General features: G+C 43.8%; 5 protein-coding genes across 10 annotated transcripts in view; 3 read left to right on the plus strand and 2 right to left on the minus strand.

Annotated features, from left to right (window-relative positions):
- grid2ipb (glutamate receptor, ionotropic, delta 2 (Grid2) interacting protein, b) overlaps positions 1-9,274 on the minus strand; it is a 45,691-nt gene extending 36,417 nt beyond the window's left edge. For 4 of the 6 annotated variants that reach the window (XM_085762370.1, XM_085762369.1, XM_085762368.1 and 1 more), the window contains exons 1-4: positions 4,753-5,435; positions 3,701-3,954; positions 3,209-3,538; positions 2,173-2,327 (exon numbers count right to left, since the gene is read on the minus strand). In XM_085762370.1, the coding sequence (XP_085618496.1) occupies positions 2,173-2,327; positions 3,209-3,538; positions 3,701-3,954; positions 4,753-4,837 (824 nt within the window). In that variant the 5' untranslated portion in view covers positions 4,838-5,435. Of the gene's footprint in view, positions 1-2,172; positions 2,328-3,208; positions 3,539-3,700; positions 3,955-4,752; positions 5,436-7,487; positions 7,640-9,054 lie in introns of those variants that run through there. The other 2 variants (XM_085762372.1, XM_085762371.1) reach the window with 2 other exon arrangements.
- On the plus strand, positions 8,638-11,506 carry zdhhc4 (zDHHC palmitoyltransferase 4). The gene is made up of 7 exons (XM_085762374.1): positions 8,638-8,785; positions 9,105-9,239; positions 9,369-9,442; positions 9,556-9,734; positions 10,269-10,394; positions 10,537-10,781; positions 10,878-11,506. Exons 2-7 carry the CDS (start codon positions 9,117-9,119, stop codon positions 11,175-11,177), a joined length of 1,047 nt encoding a protein of 348 aa, XP_085618500.1. The 5' UTR covers positions 8,638-8,785; positions 9,105-9,116; the 3' UTR covers positions 11,178-11,506.
- Positions 11,507-12,295: 789 nt separating this feature from the next.
- On the plus strand, positions 12,296-14,819 carry pgp (phosphoglycolate phosphatase). The gene is made up of 2 exons (XM_085762376.1): positions 12,296-13,182; positions 14,239-14,819. The coding sequence occupies exons 1-2, from the start codon at positions 12,588-12,590 to the stop codon at positions 14,562-14,564; spliced, it is 921 nt and encodes a 306-aa protein (XP_085618502.1). The 5' UTR covers positions 12,296-12,587; the 3' UTR covers positions 14,565-14,819.
- Positions 14,820-15,829: 1,010 nt separating this feature from the next.
- bricd5 (BRICHOS domain containing 5) lies at positions 15,830-20,294 on the plus strand. The gene is made up of 7 exons (XM_085761127.1): positions 15,830-16,027; positions 16,236-16,373; positions 16,609-16,758; positions 16,853-16,960; positions 18,547-18,697; positions 19,780-19,876; positions 20,015-20,294. Exons 1-6 carry the CDS (start codon positions 15,974-15,976, stop codon positions 19,872-19,874), a joined length of 696 nt encoding a protein of 231 aa, XP_085617253.1. The 5' UTR covers positions 15,830-15,973; the 3' UTR covers positions 19,875-19,876; positions 20,015-20,294.
- Positions 20,295-20,350: 56 nt separating this feature from the next.
- On the minus strand, positions 20,351-23,740 carry mlst8 (MTOR associated protein, LST8 homolog (S. cerevisiae)). The gene is made up of 9 exons (XM_085761126.1): positions 23,690-23,740; positions 23,194-23,370; positions 22,437-22,488; positions 22,170-22,332; positions 22,008-22,083; positions 21,741-21,893; positions 21,524-21,648; positions 21,139-21,302; positions 20,351-21,015 (listed from the first exon to the last, which is right to left on the minus strand). The coding sequence occupies exons 2-9, from the start codon at positions 23,320-23,322 to the stop codon at positions 20,897-20,899; spliced, it is 981 nt and encodes a 326-aa protein (XP_085617252.1). The 5' UTR covers positions 23,323-23,370; positions 23,690-23,740; the 3' UTR covers positions 20,351-20,896.
- Positions 23,741-23,766: the final 26 nt, after the last annotated feature.

Genomic DNA, 23,766 nt, shown 5'->3' on the forward strand with positions numbered 1-23,766 from the left:
GCCCGAGTTTACGTAAACGCAACAGCAAGAATACGTGCCGACATGCAACCGCACCGCTAGATGGGGGTAAATGTCACATATTGTCCCTTTAAAGTTACTGCTATCTCCAGAGTAGACACACACATACACACACTCAGTATGATACAGGCAGATAAAGTTTAAAAGGAATATTTATGTAATCTGAAAGTCAACATGGTGCTCAGGAGCATGTACCACACAAACATACACACAGTTCCCCACCCACCTAAACACGTGTCATGAGATTACATCCTAAAAGCACAGCATCACTCACCCTAATGACTTCAGCAGCGGGTCTGTGTATTGTTAACTGTTTCAACAAGCGCTGCCCATCCATCCAAGTAATGTCACATCACATCAAACAGCATGAACATGTTGTCAAGCGTTCACTTGAATTAATAAATGATAGATTTAAAGCTCTACAGCAAATTGGCTGGAAGAGATTTTAGAAAACAGCTGGGACATATCAAAGTTCCAAACATGTCATTAAACATCAGCAGCAGTAATCAACGTCTCCTGTGTCAGATTGCATTAAATATTCACCCACCTCCCATTTCACTTAGAAAAATGTTGCTGTTGGCACTGGTAAAAATCAACCCAGCTGCAAGACTTAGAGAAGCTGCATTTTTAATTCCATCAAAAGCGAAAAACCAAGCGAAACCACATTATACAGAAGCTTCATTTAAAAGAAATAAAAAGATGTACTCACCCCAGGCAGTTCATCGTTTTAGCTGTCACACATAGCTCAGAAATCAAACCAATCTAGACACCAGTTTCACCATCTATGGCAGGAATGATCAGAACAGCAGACACACCCACTGCTACAGTACACAGCTCCCAGGCTGAGGAGGATAACAGATATATGGTGGGACCCTGGTGCAGGCGGGAGGCTGCCTTTACCAGGTGTCAAGGGAAAACGGTCACCACACTGACAGAGCATGGAAGTGCCTGAGCTCTCAGTGCAACAGTAAGAAAATCCATCAGAACAAAACATAAAAACCCCCTCAGAGAGAGGGAGAGAGAGATGGAGTTGTGAGATGAGTGGGGGATGGAAAAACCCCCGAGAGATGGTTTCAGTGTTATTATTGGTGCTCGTGCAAATAGGAGTGTCCTTCATTACACAAATACCAATGAGGAGTTCTTGGTGGACGGTGTTTGAATTATTCATGACCAATTAAAGACAGAAAAATCCTGTTGCCTCACATCATCTCAGGTAGAATACGAGGCAACTACCCCAACACTGAGTCCGTGCCGCTGCTGGAAACCCTTCTTACAGTATATAAATAAATACCACTAAACAGAGCTGAAAGTGGTGTAGTAGTAGTGGACGGAGCCAGTGTAGTAAGAGAATAAAAGATTAGTTTGGCTCAACTTGTGGGAAAAGTGCAATCTGTGCACAAACTGTGCAGGGATTTAGAGACAGGCAGGGATGGAGGGGATTTGGGCACACAGACCATCAGGTAATTCTGGCTGTCTGAATGGTTTTTCACATTCAGTTACCTGGCGCTGTTCCATATTTCAACACACCATCAAAAAAAAACCTGTTGGGTGTAGATCCAGTATTTTTTTTTTAATGAACAGCAGATACAGAGCAGCATGGCCATCAATGCTGAAAGATTCCCGTGACGCGAGCGCTCAACTAAATCTGTCCGTGGCTCATCATCACAGACACCTCCATGCTGTGAATTCACTTCACTTTGCCAATTCTCATTTACTGCTGAAAACTCTAAGCTCCGCTCCATCCAAGTCAGTTTAGTCTCTCAGTTTCACTAACACAGATGATGAGTCTTTAAGCGACTTGAAGGGTCACTGTGGATTAAACCCCACACGCCAGATGGGGCCCACCTAAACCTAAAGTGAAGCTTGATAATGCCTGACAGTGGGTGGGACCCCCTCTAATCCATCCTATGACAGAATGAGCAACAGGAAAAGCTTGTTTATGTGGTTATTATGAATTAAATCCCTGCAGATTATTTTACTTTTCACTGGGACTTGAAAATGACAAGTATGTAGGATACAAAGCCAAGAGAGGGTGTAATAACTAAACAACAGAGGACGTTTTACAGTAACAAAAAGAGCAGTGCTGACTGTCATTACTCTTATGTATTAGCACATGAGATAGTACATTGTGATGGGAGATAAAACACTTCTTACCTGATGTTGGAGAGGAGCTGGCGATGCTCGTCAGTGGTGAGCACCTCTGGCAGGACAGAGGCCAACCATTCAACCCTCTTCTCCGCTGCGTACTGCTTCAACACCGAGAACAGTCTCTCTTTCACCTCAGGCTCATCACCTAAAATCTGGTCAACCTGATGGAGATTGCAGAGTGATGTCAGAAGCAAGGAGCAGTTTGAGGACAAGATGCTGTAACCTTGTAGTTCAGTACCAAATTGTTACCATGACAATATAGGTCTCTATTTGTATTGTTCTCTCACTATAAAATCAAAAAAACAATTTGATTTGACCACAAGCATTTCACCATAACATTAAATATTATAGTGTGAATAAGCAGTAAGGAAACTTAAAGATTCCTTATTGTATTAAGTGAAAGTAAAAGTTCCATGTCTCTTTAATTATAAAAGCTCTCAGTGCACCAGAAATGCACATAGTCTGTGTTTAGAGACAGACTCTTAAAATGAACCATCAGGACTTCTGTTACTTTGTGATGTCACAACAAACCAGATTCCACCTTATCCATGCCAAAGCCCTGCCCACCTAGACCTGCCATCCCACCTTAAAAGATTTGGTTCCCTGAAATCTGGAGCATTTTTCATTGTACCACTGGGAAGTGGTCAGCCAATCAGAAGAGAGCCTCCTCTCGTTTGACTGGCTCCAGAGTGAAGCCAGAGACAGGAGATGTAAATCTAGACTGGGGTGGCTTTTGGTCCTTTAAAATTGAAGAAAAACATTGTTGGTATTACTTATTAAGACTTTAACACTCAGGTAATCTTCTTAATCTGGGCTGTGCAGGCAGGGTTGATTACATATGACTGACAGTAGCATCTCCTTGGCAACGTAGGCAAGCAAGCCACAGTTCTCACCATATTCAAATACAATTTTGTAAGTCATCTTTAAACCAGTAAAAAAGCCGCACAAAAAACACTAATAGTCAAATCTCTCCTATGAAACGACCAAATGAGTTTATGTGGGACTGCACTGACTTAGAGGTGAGTGTGTGTCTTTGACCTACCTTCCTGTTGAACTCCAGGGCTTTATGTTTACGGTCCAGTCTCGCGCCCTCTCCTCCCATCTGACTGTCCTCTATGCTGATGCTGTGTTTCTGCCTGGGGCCGAGGCACAGCACCCCCAGGCGCAGCGTCCTCCCCTGGGATGCCTTGATCAGCGCCGCGGCCGTCTCGTGTTGCCTGACTGGGATTCCGTTGACCTCCATGACGTAATCGCCGGCCCTCAGACCTGCGCGGCCGGCTGGAGAGCAAGGCGAGCAGTCCTCCACCAGCAGGGGGCAGTCTCCCACGATGGTGAACCCAAAACGACCATCTGGACCTGGTATGATGTCCATCTGTAAGGTGGGAAAAAAATTATAAAATGTAAGAATCTGCTCCAATGTTTGAGCCCAGATCATCACCCACAAAAACACCAGGTCTACTAGTTACTTAAACATGCCATGTAATTCCACAGCCATTAATCCACATATGCAGTATTGCTGTGATGGACTCAAGACCTGCTGTATGCGGGACACCACTCCGATACTGGGAGGGATGTTCTTCTGAGTCTGGGCGATGGCGACGACAGCTTGCGGACCCAGGGTGGAAACATTGTGGCCCTCGATCTCCAGGACCTGGTCCCCTGCCTGCAGCCCGGCCAGGTGAGCGCTGCTGCCCTCCTCCACAAACAGGATGTAGCTGGGTCCATTCCCACCCAGCTGGAAACCAAAATCCTCAGGCCAGCCCTGGTTGGATGACGGCATGCTGAGGACTTAGGGGAGGAGAGGGAAAGATGGAGATGGGAGAGAAAAAGGATGTAAGGTGCGGGAAATAATGAAAACAGACATGGTCAAACACACTTACCCACAGCGGCAAACGCGTCCATGTCTACTGGCACTGCAAATACACGCTTTAGATCAAGCAATCCTTTGCATGCTTTAAAGGAGATTTATATTTGACGCAGTTGTTCCCAGCCTCCTTCCTCCTGCCGTCTCCCGTGTCTCAGGTTGTACTATCGTGAACGGCTCCGTAACCCTCTACCCTGAGCCATGACACACTCAGCGGTCCCTGACCTGGTTCACAAACTCCATAGCAGCCAATCAAATTAAGGCGTCGCAGAGATTGTGACCTTAATTAGCTTGAGAGGCAAAAGTTCCTCCAGCAATTTTTTTTTTTTTTAACTCAGCGCACATGCACGTCTTGCCTGTTGAACAGTAATTAGGCAGCAAAGTAAGAGAGCACACCACTGGCTGCACTGCACTCATGAGTTATAAGCAGGAAGGACATCAAAACAGCAGTAATGTTGAATTAATAAGGCAAAATTGCAAATCTAAGGCATCTGAGAGCTAAGGCTTGGGTTGAAATATTAAATCAGAATGAATTGAGCTCATATTTGACACCTCTAATATGAAAAACAGAGAATTGCAAAAAAATTGACATGTTGGCTCTTGCTTAATATAATCTACTATAAAGCCTCATGCTCAGCTGGAGGCTAATGATGTGCTCCACAGCCTCTAAAGCCACAGCACAGCAGGATTCACACATTGGACAAAACTGATAAAAGACTTACAGAAATCTTTAGATGGATACCGAGAGCCCCGTTTGCTCTGCCGAAAAGAGTATCTGCCTTTTTTGTTTTGCAAAAACTTCTTCATCTTGAATGTCAAATAGCAGGTGACCTGCTAGGAGGCTAATATCCAATCTGTCCTTTCAAATATAATGTCAAAAAAAAACAAAAAAAAAACAACCTCCCCCCTGACCACCCCACAACCCAAGGTCAAACAGAAAGCGTGACAATCTCAAAACATTGCCCCATTCATCCACCCTGAAACCACAGCAGCCGCCTCATGAGCAAAGGGTGAGTGTGCATGAAAAGCCAGTGCAGTCTCTTTGTGAGTATGTCAAGGAGTTAGTCCTGCGTCTCATCCCTGATTCATCCTTGGGCCAGTCTGCTTGCACAGTGTTAATCAGAAAACTGGGACGCGTACACCCGCGCACCTCGGCTCCTTAATAATTCTCTCTCCAAAAAGGGTATTGTGAGGCCTCATTTTTCTATAAATACACCAATGTGTCTTTTTCCTTCTCCTCCTCTCTTGGCTAGGTGGCTCTCCGAGGGACCGCTCCTGGCCCAGAATCACTCTGCGTCGCTGCGAGAAAGCCTGATGAGTACTAATTGGAGCGTCTGCTTGCCTGGAATTCTGCGTGTCCGTGTGTGTGTGAGGCGAGCACGCTGAAATGTTGAGCCCATTGAGAGGGAGCAGGGGCAATTTAAGACTTTAGCCTGTAGGATTAGCAGGATTATGAGCTGAATCTTCAGCTCTCCTCCAGCCCCTTGTCATTAACACTGAAGGAACACATGCACCCCTCCCTGATGAATACATACACTCCCTATAGTGGCTCCATCTAAGAAACAGGCATACCTCAGGACACGTGTTGTCAGGTGACAAGTCAAAATGAGGAAAACACAGCACTGTCATGATCAGTCTGCACAGAGTTTAGGTCAATGCTGGAGTGAATTTACAATGCAGGCTTAGCTTGATGTTAAATGTGCTAATTTATTTATTTAATAATATCATCGCTCCAATGATCCCGGTGACATAGGTTTATTTGTGGAACAATGAGACAGATGCAGTGAAAACTGGTGCAGTCTCTGTCACTTTCAGCCCATTCATTCTGTGTCATGTGGTCTAATCACTGGGCTGGACTGTGTGGGACACACACTGCTGCCACAGAATGTATTGTCCTTTTTTTATATTACAGTACCTTTTTTCTTGTCCATCAAATAGAGCCTTCTATTTTTAAAGAAATTGATAAATTGGGATATCAATCACTGATAAAAATGTAAGTTTCAGCCCTAATTATAGGCAAAGGACAGCAAGGATCTTGTGTCCCCCATTCCATCTATTGACGCACAAGATGTTTTTGTGCTGAAACAATTCATTGTTAGACTGATTGACAGAAAATGTATCAACAACAGTGAAACCACTTACTGGTCTCAGCTTCTCAAATGTTAATATTTAACATATTTTAACAATAACAACAGACTGTTACGAAAAACACAAAAACCATTCAACCTACAATATGAGAGACTGTGCAGATGGTGGAGATATCAACAAGACATTATTATGAGATTTCATATTATTGATAGGGCACTGCTGATGTTTTCATTGCATGTTATTAAGTCATTAGTTGGTGAGTCAATAATCCACTGCAGTTAACAAGTCAAATGAGAACTGATTACAGCTGATGAGAGGGAGCTGGGTAAGCCTGCAGGTGGACCCATTGGAGTGTGAACTGTCATTAGTGGCAAAGGCAAGGCAAGGCAAGGCAAGGCAAGGCAAGGCAAGGCAAGGCAAGGCAAGGCAAGGCAAGGCAAGGCAAGGCAAGGCAAGGCAAGGCAATTTTATTTGTATAGCCCGTTTTTACAAACAGTTTGTCTCAAAGGGCTTTACATGGCATCGTAACAACATCCTCTGTCCTTAGACCCTCACATCGACTGAGGAAAAACTCCATGGAAACCCTTTTAACAGGGAAAAATCGGAGAAACCTCAGGGTGAGCAACAGAGGAGGGATCCCTCACCCAGGACGGACAGACGTGCAATAGATGAGCCGGTCAGCTCGATGGGAGGACTGGGTGGCAGACTGTGGCAAAGCACACAGTAAGGAATAGACAGTCCGGTCCAAAATGAATAATTGAACACAAATGGTTTATAACTGCAAACACACACGGTTTGCTTCAATCAAACTCTCCTCTTACACCACTGCCAAGACTGCTCACTCAAGTGATATTTCACAGGCAGCTGAGTCTGATAAAACTGTCTTAGTAGGCTACAACTGCAGAGCTTTGTTCTTCAGAAAATCCATATTACTTTTAAGCATATCTATCTATGTTGTACTTTGTTTTTATTGTTAAGGATTTACCTAGAATAGTAAAACTGCTGTTTCATTGGTCATAAATGGTGTGAAATATAGTTTAAAACACTTTATTTTATTTGTTCTACCTGTTTCTACCTAAATACTTTTGTACAGAACAGTATATAGTTTCTGTAACATATATTTGTACATCGTATCTTTATAATTCATTCCTTACTTTTTTCCTGCCTTGTACTTCTCTGCTACTGTTCCAAGACAATTTCCCATAAGTGGTAATAAAAAAAAGTCTTATGTTTTTCACTACTAATTCAATGCATTGTGGCTGCTTAGTGTCTGCCTATCTATTATTAGAAACACTCATAATTACCTTACACCACTACCCTTACAACAGAACAGCACATCCAAAGTCCAGCACAACCACACATCCCTTACCTTTTTAAACAACATCCATAGACGTGCACACACAGCTCCTGAGCAATGCTCCACTCTGCAGCACCGTGTTGTGCTGTAATATGAGTGTTGGGCCATGTCCGCAACCAGATCCAACAGGTGTCTTGTGATGCCTCGTCGCATTGTGTGGAGCACTGGATGGCAGTAAGAAAAGGAAAACAATACAAAGTAACTCTGAGTTAGTTATTCATGTGTGCACTGGAGTTAAGCGTTTTAATTTTGGAGCACAAAGAATATATAGCTACTCCTTACTACTGGTGGACTTCAACTAAGTACATCTACTGTACAGTACAATTACTGTACATAAGTACAATTTTAAGGCTCTTTAATTGAGTATTTCTAATTGCTGATACTTCTAATCCTCAACATTTCAATGGCAAATATTTCACGTGACTTCACTTCATTTTGCTTTCTTTAATAAGTTAAATTCATTCATCCATTCTTTTCTTTTTTTAAAATAATTTTGTGGTTTGAGGTTTGACTTGACATAATATAGCCTACCTTGGATTTTTCCCACCCAGATGTTTTTTTTTTTTTTCTAAATCAATCAATTGAACAAATAATCCTTAGTTGAGGGCCTATAGGATGAGTATAGGCTACCACAGATCCTAGCTAAACATTGAAATTATATTATTTTGCTTGACTTAGCCTAATACAGTTCCCTGATTCTGTTTATGTGCTTTCACTCTAAGACTTTGAATGCAGCTGGTATTTTTACAGTGAGATATTACTTTGTTTTACTTAAGTAAAAGTTATGAATAATGCCCCCACTGCTTTTGTACTTAAAATAAACGGACCTCATGAATCTAGATGAACATTTTTCATCTTTTTTTTCTTTCCGGAAAACAAGAAAAAAGTCTGATAAAACAAGCAGGGAGCTGACAAACTTAGTGTAGCCTAATTAATTTGAAACCTTGAAGACGACATAGGCTAAATCTCTTCATATTGGAAAGTGCTAAACTTTTATTTGAAGTTTGCCTGTATTCAACTTCAAAATTTATATTATCAATATTTGGACGGTCAAGTATAAATATGAGGACAAAGTTACCATTTGAATGTCTGTAGCACAGTCCACCTTATCAGCACCACGATCAGCACCACCAGCCTTCAGACAGCTACTAGCTTGGGAGTTAGCTACATTGATGCTAAGGAAGTAGCATTGTTTTCAGAAACACACCCATGGACCGAAAGTGAAGCTGGTGGCTATGGCGAGAACCGAACCGGCTATGTTGACATGAGAGAAAACACTACAAGGCAGCTATGTGTGATTAGACCAGAAGGTAAGGTGACGGAGAAATTAATTATGTATCTGTTTTAGAGAATCGATTTGCAGGTTTAGCTAACGTCGGGTATAGACCATAGACTGTAGGTATAGACACAGGTTAGCATGCTAACGTAAACTCAACTGACTCGTCTCTTACAAAACGTGCTACTCTGTTTAGAAGATACGCACTGCTTATTTTTGTCCACAAATCTTATCAATGTATGAACAGAAATAATCTAAAAACTTTGTGTTAATATGCCGGTAGAGTGTTGTAGAGTTTACTACCTGTTGGTGGTGAGTTTTGACCATGAACACTTGTTGTATTGACTCTGAAGCTGCCAGGTGACATGGACTTCCTCACTCTGTTTGCTATCTACGTCGTGGTGGTGCTGACATGTATGGTCCTGGTCTGCAAATACTCAGGCCAGCAGCGAACTCCCTTCAATACAGTGTACAACTCTGTGGTGAAGGTAAGAAAGAAAGAAGAGCCTTTCAACTAACTGTTGCTGCTTTAAACGGACACTTGGTGGCGCTGTTATATCAATATCTAGAAATACGTTATTCACTGCATTCAGAGCTGTTGCCAATTAAATTCACAGGTTGTTGCTCCAATTACACCAAAATGGCTCCAGAGGTTTTCACAGTGGACCTTCCACAGGCTGTTTCATCAAAGGTTTGTTGTACTAAAATATCCCCTATTCTCACAATGTATTTCAGCATGGTCTTGTCTGGAAAATGTTGCCTTTTCTTGTTAAACAAGGCTGTATCATCTTCCTCTAACTGCAGGAACAACATGTTCATCTATCTGCACATCCTTCTGGAGTTTGCCGTGTACGCAGAGTTCACCTTTGAGGTGTTTGGCTTCTGCAGGGAGATGGACACCACTCTGATCAGCCTGTCTGTGCCTTACATCCTGCTGGTCATCAAGACCGTCTTCTTCTACCTCTGCATCAGGAGAGATCCAGGTTAATTTTTATATCAGCTGCATTATATTCGCACATATGTAGAAGGGGTGAGAACGTGCATGTGAACTTTCGTAACCCTTTCCAACAGCGTGCTGCCAAATTACACAGCCTTATGCGTAATAACTAGGAGGTTAGTAATTACATAGCATCCATGCACATCAGTAATTTAATTTTGTCATCTGCAGGGTAAAGCTATTTTAACAAGTAATCAAGGGTTGAACTTAATAGCATCTTCCTTGGTTCAGTAAAACAGTAAAAATACAACATAATTATTTCTTGTTGTTTCATGTTGCCTGCGTCATTTACTTCTCATAATATCCCAGGAGGATTGTTCTCTGTTCATTCATTATTTTCTGTTCATTCAATCAGGTCTAGAAGAATGATATCACTGACTTTAAGGGGTCTCATTTTGCTATTTTTAGCTGGTGTTTTACAGGAATAGCCAGAAAAAAATCCCTGAGTAATTCTGGACACGATTATTGCACTGCAGCATTTTTACTCAGCTCTCTTTCTTCTTGACTCTCCATCCACCAGGCACTGTGATAAAGAGGAAAGTGGCTGCCCAGCTTTCCATCTATCCGTATGACAAAAGATTGTTCCACCCGGGGGTCTCCTGTCCCACCTGCCAGCTTGTAAAACCAGCTCGCTCCAAACATTGCAGTGAGTGTTGTATTTTCTACCAAAACAATTTACCTGAATTCCAAACTGTCATTGAAGAGTGTATTATTTTATCATTGTTCACGTTGAAAAGGAAAGGGAAATCTTATTTATTACTGATTCTAAACACCTGTCTGTTTCTCAGGGGTCTGCAATAGGTGTGTCCAGCGCTTCGACCACCACTGTGTCTGGGTGAACAACTGTATTGGTGCTCAGAACACACGTTACTTCTTGCTATACCTCTTCAGCATCTGCGCCATGGCAGGAGACATGGCGCTACTAACAGCAGACATGCTGTTTTATGCCGTACTGCACTCAGGGCTCCTGAGGGCCAGTTACATAGATGAGAATGGAGAGCAGCAGCCGGCAGGGCCTCTGTTTATCGTACAGGTGGGACATGGTACTCATGCCTTATTTCTATACATGCACCGTAGCCATGTTTATTTCCAAGTCGAATAATTTTCTTTTCCCCCTCTGTCCTTCCAGCATCTGTTCCTGACCTTTCCCCGAGTTGTCTTCATGTTGGGCTTTCTGGTTTTCGTCTTCTTCCTGCTGGCGGGTTATGCCTTGTTCCATTCCTTCCTTGCTCTTGTCAACCAGACCTCCAATGAGTGGTACAAAAGTCGAGGTTATGTGTGTCAGCACTGTCACCCCACTACAACAACAGACCACCTCTGCGGCCCAGCGCCGGACCACTCTCAAAGATACTTCTACAGCCGAGGACTTCTCAGAAACCTGGGGGAGATTTTCTTCCCTCTACAACCTGTTCAGAAAAAAGACAACTGAAAAAAGCTTCTGTCCCTTGTGTCATGCTGCATTTATTGTATGTGACCTCTAATTTACTGACCCAAAGAACTCCTCCTGACTGGACAAACAAATGTTATGTTAATAGTTTCTGTAAACAAACTCTCTTTTAAAAAAAAAAGAATTTTTCATGTCACATAGTTGCCATTAATTAAAGCATTTATGCTCCCAGAGCTGGAGCAAACAACAGATATGTTCACAGTCTTTAACATGCCGTTTCTTTCTGGAAGTTTTTGGTAAGGTTCAATTTTATCTGGGAATATGGATTTGAATAAAGTGAGTATTGAATTTAAATATTAAAAATGAAACTTCAATTTCTTTGTGTTTGAGAAATTTGTTAGTGTACAAGACACAAGCAACACAGCGCAGAAGCATTTTTTGTCCTCACAGATGAGTGACATTTATAGTTTAATTCAAATAAGAGGGGTTTCAGTTTTTGGTAGCAAGTACAATAGTAACATATGACAGAATACTTGAGGTGGTTAAAACAACCTATTACCAGAGACGTTCTAATAGTTTTCTTACTGTGCAAAAGTGCAGTGCTCAATAGTCATTACATAGATGAGAATGAGCATGGGTACATATCAATCACAGCATGCACCAGTGTACACAAACATGAAGAGAATGGGTAGAAATTAAGATTAAGGGTGGCAAAAGATGTACAAGAATGCAACAAAGAATTCCACTGAATATTATGGAGATTTGGACAAGATAGGTGTATTTATGATCTTGTATAGGAGAGACTGGGGTAAATTGAGCCACTTTTCATATTTAGGATCACTACATCGAGGCAATTATAGATTTGTTGCTAACTAATATCTTCATATATTTCAGGATGTTGTGCATTCCTACAAACAAACAGAATGAGTAGAAAAAAAGTAGTCTCTTGGCACGACTTCACTGTGTATGGGAGCCACCCCCCCCCCCTTGCCTTCCATCTCCATTTTTTTTTTTTTTTTTTTGTATGGCACGGGATCAATTATGGGATTATTCAGCGTTGTATTATAAATTCGCCCTGTTTGTGGGACTAGACCGGAAGTGGGGCCGGACTCCCTCGTGTGTGGTTCCTGTCTCTTTAAACCGGTGCGGAAGTAGCTGTCAGAATTGAATCAACGCTCAGAGGAAGAAGGTCAGGTCTGCTCTGGGTTTCTCTCCTGTCACTTTCAACACTGCGCTTTTAAAACCAAACCAGTTACTACCTACCACAAAGACAACACTGGGACTTTCACCCTGCTTTGCTAACGTTACCGAGCCTGACTCCAGCCCCTAACGTCGGTGCCTGTGGTCGGTAAGCAGAGCGACGTGCATTGACACACATTTGAGGCGTTTCATTTGAAACCAGGCAGCGCGCACCGGTTCTGTTACCGTCCGTCCTTCCGTCCGTCCTCCTCCATGTCTCCGTCCAAATGCAGTCGGCTGAGCGGGGCGCTGGTGAAGCAGCTGCTGGAGTCGGTGGACAGCGTCCTCTTCGACTGCGATGGGGTCATCTGGCGCGGGGACCAGGCCATCCCCGGCGCCCCGGAGGTCATCAACCTGCTGAAGAAAAAAGGGAAGAAGGTTTTCTTCGTCACCAACAACAGCAGCAAGACGAGGAAGATGTACGCCGATAAAATGACAACGCTGGGGTTCAACGTGACGGAAGACGAGGTGTTCGGCACGGCGTACTGCTCCGCCATGTACCTGAAGACGGTGAGCAAGCTGGAGGGGAAGGTCTACCTGATAGGCAGCAACGCCATGAAGCAGGAGCTGGAGGCGGTGGGCATCCAGCAGACCGGGGTGGGGCCGGACCACATCTCCGGGAAGCAGATCGACTGGGCCAACGTGCCCCTGGACCCCGAGGTGAAGGCGGTGGTGGTGGGCTTCGATGAACACTTCAGCTACATGAAGCTGAACAGAGCCCTGCAGTACCTGAGCCAGCAGGGCTGTCTGTTCGTGGGAACCAACAGGGACACCAGGCTGCCCCTGGAGGGGGGCAAGGCCGTCCCAGGTAGGAATACACTGAATAACTCCCCCGGACACATTAAAGAGGCTTAAAGGGGGATTAACACACTGAGGCTTTTACACACTCACACACAGTGTTTTTGTTTTGACTGGTGAACTCGAAGGCCTTGTTTTGAGTCTGTCAGGTCATGAAATACAAGTTTTGAGGATAATCTCATGTCAGGATTAAGTGATGTTGCTCAATTTGTGTTGAGGCCAGTGAGCTGAGGCCTACACAGTAGAAAACCTACCTTCAGATCATGCTGAAAATCCAAACTGATTTCCATGTGCATCTCTATTCTTCTATCTTCTTCCTGGAAAGTCTTTGTTCAGGTCACACGGTTAAATATCTAAAGTGTCTGCTGCTGGGAGGTAATGCAAATACTATGATACAGGTCTGGGAACTACCTGTCTGACCGTGTTCCTCTGACATCATTAAAATAACCAAAAGTATTAAGATACTCTCAAAATTGTCACCCTAATTGTAAATCAAAGCCAGGTCATACTTAAAGCAGAAGTAAGCGGAATATTTGTGTTAATATAAGTCTTTAATAGTTATATCTTCCGACAGCAATCACTTATAGTGTTTGGTCTGAAACACGGGTCTGTCAGTCACTCTGCTCTGCTGTAAGCCGAGGAGAAAACTTTCCTTGTATCCTACAACCTTTATCCAATGAGGAGAGAGAACGGCATAAAGGGGCGGTCCTCTCTGTGTGTGCAGTGAAGGGATGCGCGTGAATGTGGTGACGTAGGGACGAGGGCGGGGACTGCTAACTCCATCGGCTGACAGGAAGTTAGCCAAAACGACCGGATGGCTTACTTCTGCTTTAATCCATTTGAGAGCTTTCATTGAGGAATATGATTTTGTGTTAGAGGGAAACCTTCTGCCTGTAGGTGAATTTTATCAAAGCTGAACTTGACTGACACAGATGCTGCAAGCTCAAGAAAGCAAACAAAACCAAATCTGTAGATCTTACAACATAGAAACACATTCCAGAAAGTAAAATTGTATAGTTGCAGTATAGTTTCTCTTACCTCCTGACCCTGCCCCCCCTTCCCTCAGGTACAGGCTGCCTGCTGCAGGCCGTGGAGACAGCGGCCCAGCGCCAGGCTCAGACAGTGGGCAAACCCAACCACTTCATGTTCGACTGCGTGGCCTCCCAGTTCGGCGTGGAGCGGGAGCGCTGCCTGATGGTGGGCGACCGTCTTGACACGGACATCATGCTGGGCTCCAACTGCGGCCTGAAGACCCTCCTCACCCTCACGGGGGTCAGCACGGTGGCGGACGCCGAGGCCCACGAGAAGAGCGGCAGTGCGGAGAGGCAGGGGATGGTGCCGGACTACTACGTGGAGAGCATCGCAGACCTCCTTCCAGCTCTGCAGGGATGAGACTGCCTGCTGCTGCTGCACGTCTGTCAAGACTGGAGAGCAGCTACGCGACAGCCTAGCTGTTGAGAACCTGAGGAATTTGGGTAGCCTGTCCTATGCCAGGGTCCACGGTCCTCTAAAAGGAAATATTTTTTCACTAAGATTCAAATCATCTCTATAACAAAGTCACAACTGTCTTGTGACGGAGGACAAAGACTCTAAAGACACTATCCAGATTTTATCAGCACTTTTTTTGTCTTTTACTAAACCATTATTCTAGTTTTACGTTATATGAGTGATAAATAACATAAGAACAACAATTTTCAGTATTGTATTGTTTTCAATGTTATTTAAGTGTTAGAGTGTGGCTAAGGAAGAGAAGTGTATGTTCCTTTTTTAAGTAAGAAGAGAGTTGAGTGTACTTTAAAGGTCCTGTGGTGCAACTACCCCTTAAGCAACAAGGAGTCCAACTCAATAGGGGAAATAAGTGCACAAGAAATGTCAACAGTCTGGTGATATGTGTGTGTTCAGGAAGAGAGAGAATGGGGGTAAAATGCACTGAACTGGTTTGACTTGAGCTCTGTGTTCCTTATTTTATTGTTAACACCTCAACAGATTACTCTCCTATCTGCACTCACGGGAAGGTGCAATGACATCCACTGCTGTCGTTTAAATGTCTGTCATGTCATATAAATGTATTAATGAAACAATGACAATTTTACCACCCACTTTCTGACTTGTCTTCAGGAACAGCATCCCCCTTCTGACTCTCAGACTCGCACTCAAAAGCAATGCTCAAAGTCAAAGTCTGTAATAAAACATTAACCGTCTTTACCAAAACCAGACTCTGCTCTCTTCAACGTGAACACAGCAAAAACTTGCACTTTAAAGTCACCTTGGGCTGTCAGCGGCTGGATGCAGCAGCAGTTGCAAACGCATATCTGCTCTCACCTGATGAGAGAGACTTTCCAAACTGCGCCTGCCTCACTTCTTTGTCCATTGTCTGGCCTGGGGAGGGCGGCCAATGTCTCTCGTGTAAGTGTATAAGTTTGAATGGGCAGAAGGGGGGACAAAAGTCAATGGAGAGATAGATGGGTAATGGTTGAGAGAGGCATATTAAGTCGTATCAGGCAGCTAGGGAGACATGAAAACGGGAGGAAAATTGCAGGAAGACAAAAGTAGAAAACTGGCAAGGTGAAGAGTTTTGTGTGAAAGTGGGCGACTGTTTTTTGGGGAGGGAAACGGTGAGACCTGAGGAGGAGGAGAAGGAGGTGGAGGTGGAGGAAGGAGGGGGATCTGAGGTCTGTGGGGACAAAGAGAAGCTGGCCAGGTGAATCGGGTCTCAGTCAGCGCTGGTCATGACCACAGCTCCATGCCGATAGCCTCGAGAAGGGAGCAGACTTGAGTGAGGAGCCGTCAAGGGACACAGGATGGTGAGGTGCTGGAAACATTCAGAAAACCGCCTGGAGGAAGCACAGTGCACAGTGAGTAGGAGACTTTTAATCCACGTTGACTGAGGACAGCGTCAAGACAGGAAGCAGTTTTCTTGATATGAGTGCAAATTTTAGGGGCAAGATAACAGCTGTTTGCTTCCTTAGCTTCCATCTTACATCCTGTACCAAGATCCTCTTTTTAAAACCTCTTGTCATTGGTTGCTGTGTTGTGTGTGTGTGTGTGCTCACATCTCTTCAGGATGGGGGCCCCACTGCGTCCCCCCAGTGTCACTTCCCACATAAGGCATTCTGGGTAAGCCTATCAGCCTCTCTGCTCCTGGTCGTCATCGTCCTCGGTCTGACGGGGCATCTCGGGCTGTCGGACCACCACTCACAGGTGATGAAGCACACACCTCCACCTACCATAACCTTTTACTGAAATCCTAGAAAAATAAACCCTGATGATGTTACTAGAACTTATCCTGATTGGTTTCTGGGACTTTAAAAAGAGTGTGGTATTGCAGGTGTGCTGGTGACCTTTACTAAGGACCAAAACTCATGATCTCACAGCTTTTGTTGCATCAACGATCTCTTTATCATCCTCTCTAATTAACTAGAGTGTGTTTGTGCAGTCTTTACAGGTTGTAAGGATTGCAGCTCTGGACCAGACTGGAGTTATGATCAACCAGTCGACCGTTGTGGACCAGCAGAATGACCTGGTGACCTTCTCCGTTACCTCACCGGCAAACCGGACGTCCATTGTGCTGTTCGATATCAAACACGTATGTAAACTACAAAATGATTTACATATTAATAATGGGAGAATTTGTAAAATAAATGTTTGTAAGTGATGAGTGTCTGCTGTTGTGTCTGCAGGGATTGATTTGCTATAAACCAGTTGAGGAGGACAGTTGCTTCTTGCGGAAGATGGAGCAGTCCGACTATAACAACGTGCACTCCCTCCTCCAGGAGTCAACGCTCAAGGTAGTGACATTTCAACCAGGGCCGTTGCTAGAAATTCTGGGCCCCCTGAAAGAATACTAAAGTGGGCCCCTGCCCCCTGACTTTTCCACTTTTTTTCTTGGACTACTTATGTATTATCACGTTTTATTAACTTTGTTTTGATGCTAATTTACTATGAGTATTAGTCAGGGTCTTATGCAGAATAATTCAGTCATAAAAAGATTAGACCACTGGGGTTTTTTGTGGGCCCTACTGGGCGCTGGGCCCCTGGAATTATCATCACCTTTCTCCCCTATACAACGGCCCTCAACACGTGAGAAATGAGTGGTCGTGTTATATAACAGGGTCTCCCTCGCTGGGTTCAGGATATGTGAGACTTTAAAACTCATATTAAGAAAAAAGAAACAGAGCCAGGGGGTTGCCCTTTCAGGTCTTGCCAGCTGTTTTCTAAAGTCTCCTCTAATGTGCAAACTGGCATTTCTGACTGCGAGTCATAGCTCTCTCCACTTAGCCAGGGCCCGCTTGATTTCATTTGTTTTGCATGACTTCCTCGCCACTCCGTACACAGAGTGAGGTGAGGCGTACAGGGCCGTGAAGAGTCCTCTCTCTCTCGCCTCCACGGCTGAATTCCTCAGCACATCTGATCCCTTCCAGCCCCCACAGCGTGTCCTGGATCTCCTTACAGGAGAGGAGCCCGAGCCCTGGAGCCAGGCACAATGGGCAGCTCTGTGTGAGGGGCTTTTTAGCTTTTAAGACTCCTGTTGGATTAAAATACAACCTGATGCAGTGGTTAGTCTGGGAGGGGTTGTGTGTATCCACCAGGATGGGAAATACCTGGACACAAACAGAACCTTGATGTCCACACTGTTGGTTCTGAATTGAGCCTTATTGCCCTCATATGATTTATATGGACAATGTGAGGAGTCTTAATTTGACAATATGAGCAGGTGAATGGGCCGTGATGCAGATAACCAGATGTGATGTGGGTCCACGTAGGTAAACTGAGAGGGAATTCTGCTTCTATGCCTTATCTTCTCACACAATAGCCCATTTCCACGCATCAGAAGCTGCAGTTTGAGTCCGAGCATTTTCACCATCCTTTCTAATGGTGTCACATATCTCACACTGCTCCTCTGTATTCAAACTTTGCTGCTGATCGTGGACATTCAATCTTATGATAGGAGGGCTAAGCCCGTACGGATGGAGGGAAGACGTGGTTGGGTCTCTTGTGCCGAGGGGGCACAATGGCCGTCTTGGTCTCTCACAGCTGAGGAAAAGCTGGTTGTAATATGAGCCACTCAAGCATAACAGCGCGCTAAGTGGTTCACTATCGGAGGCGTAAGTGGTGCAATTACACCCAGCCTTTGTGACGAAGAAGAGCGGAAATAGGCAGCCGTGTTGACCTCATCGGCGAAGATATGGGCCCTAATAGCAGCTTGAGTTTCAACCTTGGTGTTCCTCTTCATATCACTATTGATTCACTCAAATGTTTTCAAATGACCCTGTAAATTGCGATAGCGACTGAATGACACTCCAGATCAGGAGTTTCTATCACTTTTATCTTGGTTTTCTGTTGATTGAGACGCTGTGATACTGTCTCCCTGCAGAGCGACTTCCAGCTGTCTGGGAACGGGACACAGAGGCAGACAGAGTTCCTGGGGGTGCTGGCTGACAGTCAGGTGGACGTGTCCATGCTTGAGGAGCCCCTGCAGTCTCTGTGTCAGGACAGGTCCATCCACTGGACCAGGAGGGTCAAAGGTGAGAATAGTCCAAGAGCCAAAGTCCATCAGTGGTCATAACATTTCCTTCTAAAAACTATTTAGGTAACTCCATCGCTGTTTTTGTCCTTCTAAAAATTAGACTATATATTTTGACTATTACAAGACACAATTGTTTCCCTGTTGTATTTAAAGATTTAGGAGACCCTGCAGACAAGGTGGACAAATTAGAGAATATTGACGTATTTAACTTTTTGAGAGATACACGAGTGATTTTTGAAATGTTTTCCTAAAGATCAACAATCCCCCCCCACACCATTTTTGATTATTTCCTCAATTCATCAATTTGTCACAAAAATGTCAAAGAGAAAAAATAATTAACACATCTATTTGTTGGACAAGTGTGTAGGAGAGTGACGAGTAGATCTGCAAATGTACCAAATATACAGACTCAGAAAACAGTGAAATAATAATTGTATAAATTCCCACAGGGGCCAAGATGATATTTTCACATTATATTTGTTCCAAACCCAACAATTTTCAGATGAATGTCACAAATAACAAAGTAAAGCAGCAAATCGTCCCATTTTAGAAGCTGAAACTAGAACATTTTTTATCATCCATCAAATAGATCAAAATGTTCACCAAAATGTTGGCATGGATGCAAGGTTAAAAAATCATCAGAAAGGAAATTACACATGAAGGGAGTAGGACGTTAGTGAGGACCCACGGAGCTGTGCATGGGCAGTTTTTAAAATTAGTCAGCTGGCAACTTCATGATCAAGCTACGGTACAGTAAGTGTCTGAAACCTGACCCCAGAGATGCACAGTGACCTTTCCACTGTGGCACTAAATGGCAGACTGAAGAAACATCACATCCTTTACTTAATACCCACTCAACTACTTAGTTCATGTGGCGCTGATAGTCGTGTGAATATCACATTTTCATCAAGCTGCTTTCATATCATCAACTATTTGTGACAGTGACCTATTTCATGAATGCAACAGTGCCAGGAGTGTTCTGCTCTGTCTCCATTATAATGGTTTGTCTTCATAGTGAAGCTGTGAAACCGGATCTATGTGATATCCACAGCTTCATATCACCCTCTCTCTGTCTCTCAGGCCCGGGCAAACAGAGGCTGGTCTACTTCTGCATCGACATCTGCTTTCCCAGCAACATCTGCGTGTCTGTGTGTTTCTACTACCTGCCTGAGTGACTGTGTGTATATTAGATTCTTCTCCTCCCAGAAAAAAGATCAGGGAAACAAAGTTGTCTTTTTAGCTCTTGTTCTACAAGAAAGAAAGAAAAAAAAACAGAACAAAAACCAGCTTTGACTGTTCCCTTTGTGCCATCCAGCTGCCAGTAAACCAGTGAAGCAGCCAGCCCTTTCCAGACCGTTTCCATCCTTCCGAGAGAGAAGAGATGGAGACAGGTTGTCACGGTTATCGCCAAAGCCCCATCGTCACTCCCTTCATGTCTAATACCTTCTCTGGTGGCACACTTGAGAGATTACAGAAGAAAGATCCCCTTTTTTTGTACATGCCCCTAACTGTATTTCCTGTAACCTACTACTGCTGTGTAATTATGTGTAACCATTCCTGTTGCAATGTGAGTGTTTTTGATCTGTCCAATAAAAGACTGTCAGGTATTTTTTGTCTCCGTTAGAGTGGGAAAAGGAACAACTCAAGGACGTGGAATTCAATTAATTTACTCTCCAATCCGCAAGGGATCATCAAGAACCGTACACTTAACTTTGAATGAAGAGTATCAAATGAATTATACATAAATCACACATGAGAGATTCATCAGTTCCACGGCCTGTCCAAGCTCACAGTTATGGTGAATAATGGTCCTTCTGATAAAATAAATATGGTGTAATATAAAAACACAGACTTGGAATTGGTCTTGTTTGTGCACAGAGTGATAAAGTTAAACCTGTGTAAGGGCCTTGGTTAAACACTACCATGTATTTTCATTTGGACCTATACCAATCTATATAATTGCATACTTACAGGCATCCTGTTGAAGAACCATCATTATGTTCAAACACAAGCCTCAGCTTTCTGAAGATTATAATTTCAGGGAGAACTTTTACAAAGTCCCACTGACGCAGACAGACATGAACCATCCGAAAAGTGAGTCACATCATCTTAAGAGTCCTTACGCCTCCTCTGCAGCGACCGACTGCCACCTCCTGTTGCTTCATCTCCTTCCCCCTCTTCCTCCTCCTCCTCCTCCTCAGCCCAGGACGCTGTCATTGAAGGCCAGACACACCACGGCCTTCTGGTGGCCGCTGTATTCCCTCTTGATCTCCCCGGTTTCCACACACCACAGACGAGCCAGGTTGTCAGAGGATGCTGTCAAGAGAAAAACACAACCTTAAAAATTGGAAGCAGCTACTACGGATGGGTTTGATGGCGTAGTGACGGGGCACACTGTCGTAATAACCCTCCCATCAGGATCAGCACTGATGTACTGACCAGTTACGATATACTGGGAGTCTCCGGAGAAGGCACAGTCCCACATCCAGCCTCTGGACGTCTCTCCAGGATTGTTACTCTTGATGCTAAGTTCAGTCATAAGTGAGAAGTTGGTCGTTCTCCAGATCTTGCAGGTCTGATCTGCTGAGCATGTGGCCAGTAGTCTGCACATGACACAAAAACAAAATACCAATAATAATATTACCATAACATAATATCAACATTAAAGCAAGAAAACTAGCTTTTTATTATTTTATTTCAGTGCAAGACAGGTGTTAAACTATCAAAAAATGCAAACTTACTTAATATTGCAAAAAAAAAAAAAGATTTCAATTGTTATTGGTTAGTTCAAGCATATGAGGTTTCGTAGAGAAGGGGAACTCACGTTGAATCCGGGCTGAACTTGCAGCGCAGAGAGTAGCGGTTGTGTGCGGGGATCTTAGTTTTGGGAATGAGCTGAGTCACTTCATCTCCGATGCCTCCAGCAAGGTTCCACACATAACAGTTTCCCTGTCAAAGAGGACAAAGGAGGCTGTTTTAGCTGCAGAGTTTAACTTAATGCTCCACAGTATCAGCCTTTCCAGAGTGTTTTGGGTACTGACCGAGCTGTTGACTGCCGCCATGTAACTTGCATCTGGGTCAATGTGCACCGAGTTGATTGAGACCTCTGGCTCAGGAATCAGCTGCTCATTGTGGTCAGTCTTCAGATCCCAGATATGAATCACTCCACTCTGGTCTCCAACTATCAGCTCTGCCTGAAAAAACAACATTGACATTTTACTGACATTTACAGGCAACCAGCACACGCTTAACAGGCATAACTTAAACCGCCTAAATAACAAGTAAATGACTTGTATCATGTTACCAACCTGGTTAGGATGCAGGCACACACAGTTGATTGGAGCATTGACCTGGAAAATCCTTTGACACTGCAGGTTTCTTGACCTATAACATGAGCAGGGACAAATATTTAGACTGCTGATATGAAGATACTACGACACAGGTTACTTAATGACCTCGCACTGCTGTACCTCAGGTCCCAAATGCGAGCCATGCAGTCCTCTCCTCCTGTGTACATCCAGCGCCCGTCCTCATGGAAGCCCACAGATGTGATGTTCTTGCTGACTCCATCATAGTTGATCACTGGGTTTGGGTTGTTGGAGTTCAGGTCGTACATGCGGATGTGCTGATAACCTAAAAAGTGGATATCAGAAAAATGGTTATTGTGAAATTTAAGCAGAGACCTGTTTAATATCGCAGAACAAGTGTGCAAAGGATTGAGAAAGTTCTTAACCAACCTGCAGCTGCAATCATACTCCTGTCAGGCGTGACCTCAAGTGAATTTACTTGCTGGAGGCAAACATTAAGGGGGAGGTTTGTTTACTTTTTTGTCTATAACATTTTACTGAAAGGTTATGGCTGATGCCCTGAGGAAGGTTTCTAACCGAAACGTTGGCATAAAGAATAAAAATAATTTGCAAGTGAGGAATAAGTGTGCGGGATTTTCTTCACTAGATAGATAGATAGATAGATAGATAGATAGATAGATAGATAGATAGATAGATAGATAGATAGATAGATAGATAGATAGATAGATAGATAGATAGATGACTCATCTCAAGGGGTTTATCCAAATAAAGAAATTTCAAACATACTTTATTTATCCCCAAAGGGAAAGTATTGTATCCAGCAGCTTGTTGACATATAAGAGCATACAAACATAACATAAAAAACACATTAAAACATATAACTAACTTAAGAAGAGGAATAAAATAGCAGAAAGTGCATTCAGAATGGTCATCGTACTGACAAGTGGCATGTATAAGTGAATATAACTGTGTGCGTGATTATATTATGTTCATACAAATCCTGGAGCTGCTAGATATAGGTCAATGAATAACATATTAAACACAGGTGTATTAGTTACGGTAATTGTCTGCAACACCCTAGGTTTTACATGCTTAGAGACACTTGTCTGTGTTTGTGGCATCTACACACTCATGAGACTATTGAAGGGTAAAGGTGTCACAGCATGTCAGTAGGAATAAAGGATACAGAGTCCTGGTGCTGGACCGTCCTGGTGCAGATCCCGCTGTGGGCCTGCCAGAAGCGGACAGTATGGTCGTATCCGGCCGTGGCCAGAATGACCGGGTCGCTGCCCACCGTCCCCTGGTTCACATTCATGCTCGACTGCTGCTGGTCACCGCTCGGAGTGACGCGACAATGGAGGAGCTGTGCAGAAATATAAGGCACATCTCAGTTAGCTGCTGTAGTTTACGTACTGTCAGTACATACCAACAGCACAACAATACAACAGCAAGGTGCTTTAGTTATGTTAGGCTACAGAAATAAAACATTTAGCCCAGAACGTGCAGGCTAATGTTAGCAATGTAGCTTAGCTTTCTTTGAGAGCTGTGCAATTCAAACACATAAAAACGTCTCTACTTGACGCTAACACGTCGTGAATGTGACATTATTTCAGTGCTGGACATTATTTGTGACGCTCTCCAACTCCCTGCAGAAGAACTACGGTATAACAAGTTATGGTTACCTTTAGTTGTTTGTGTTGATGTCAAGTCTGTCCGTCCCTGAAATATGTCCCTCAGCATCATACGACGACGTTTTAAA

The sequence above is a fragment of the Trachurus japonicus genome, chromosome 19 (genome assembly GCF_045865225.1).
Source record: "Trachurus japonicus isolate A0001 chromosome 19, Traja_1.0".
Classification (NCBI taxonomy): Eukaryota; Metazoa; Chordata; class Actinopteri; order Carangiformes; family Carangidae; genus Trachurus; species Trachurus japonicus.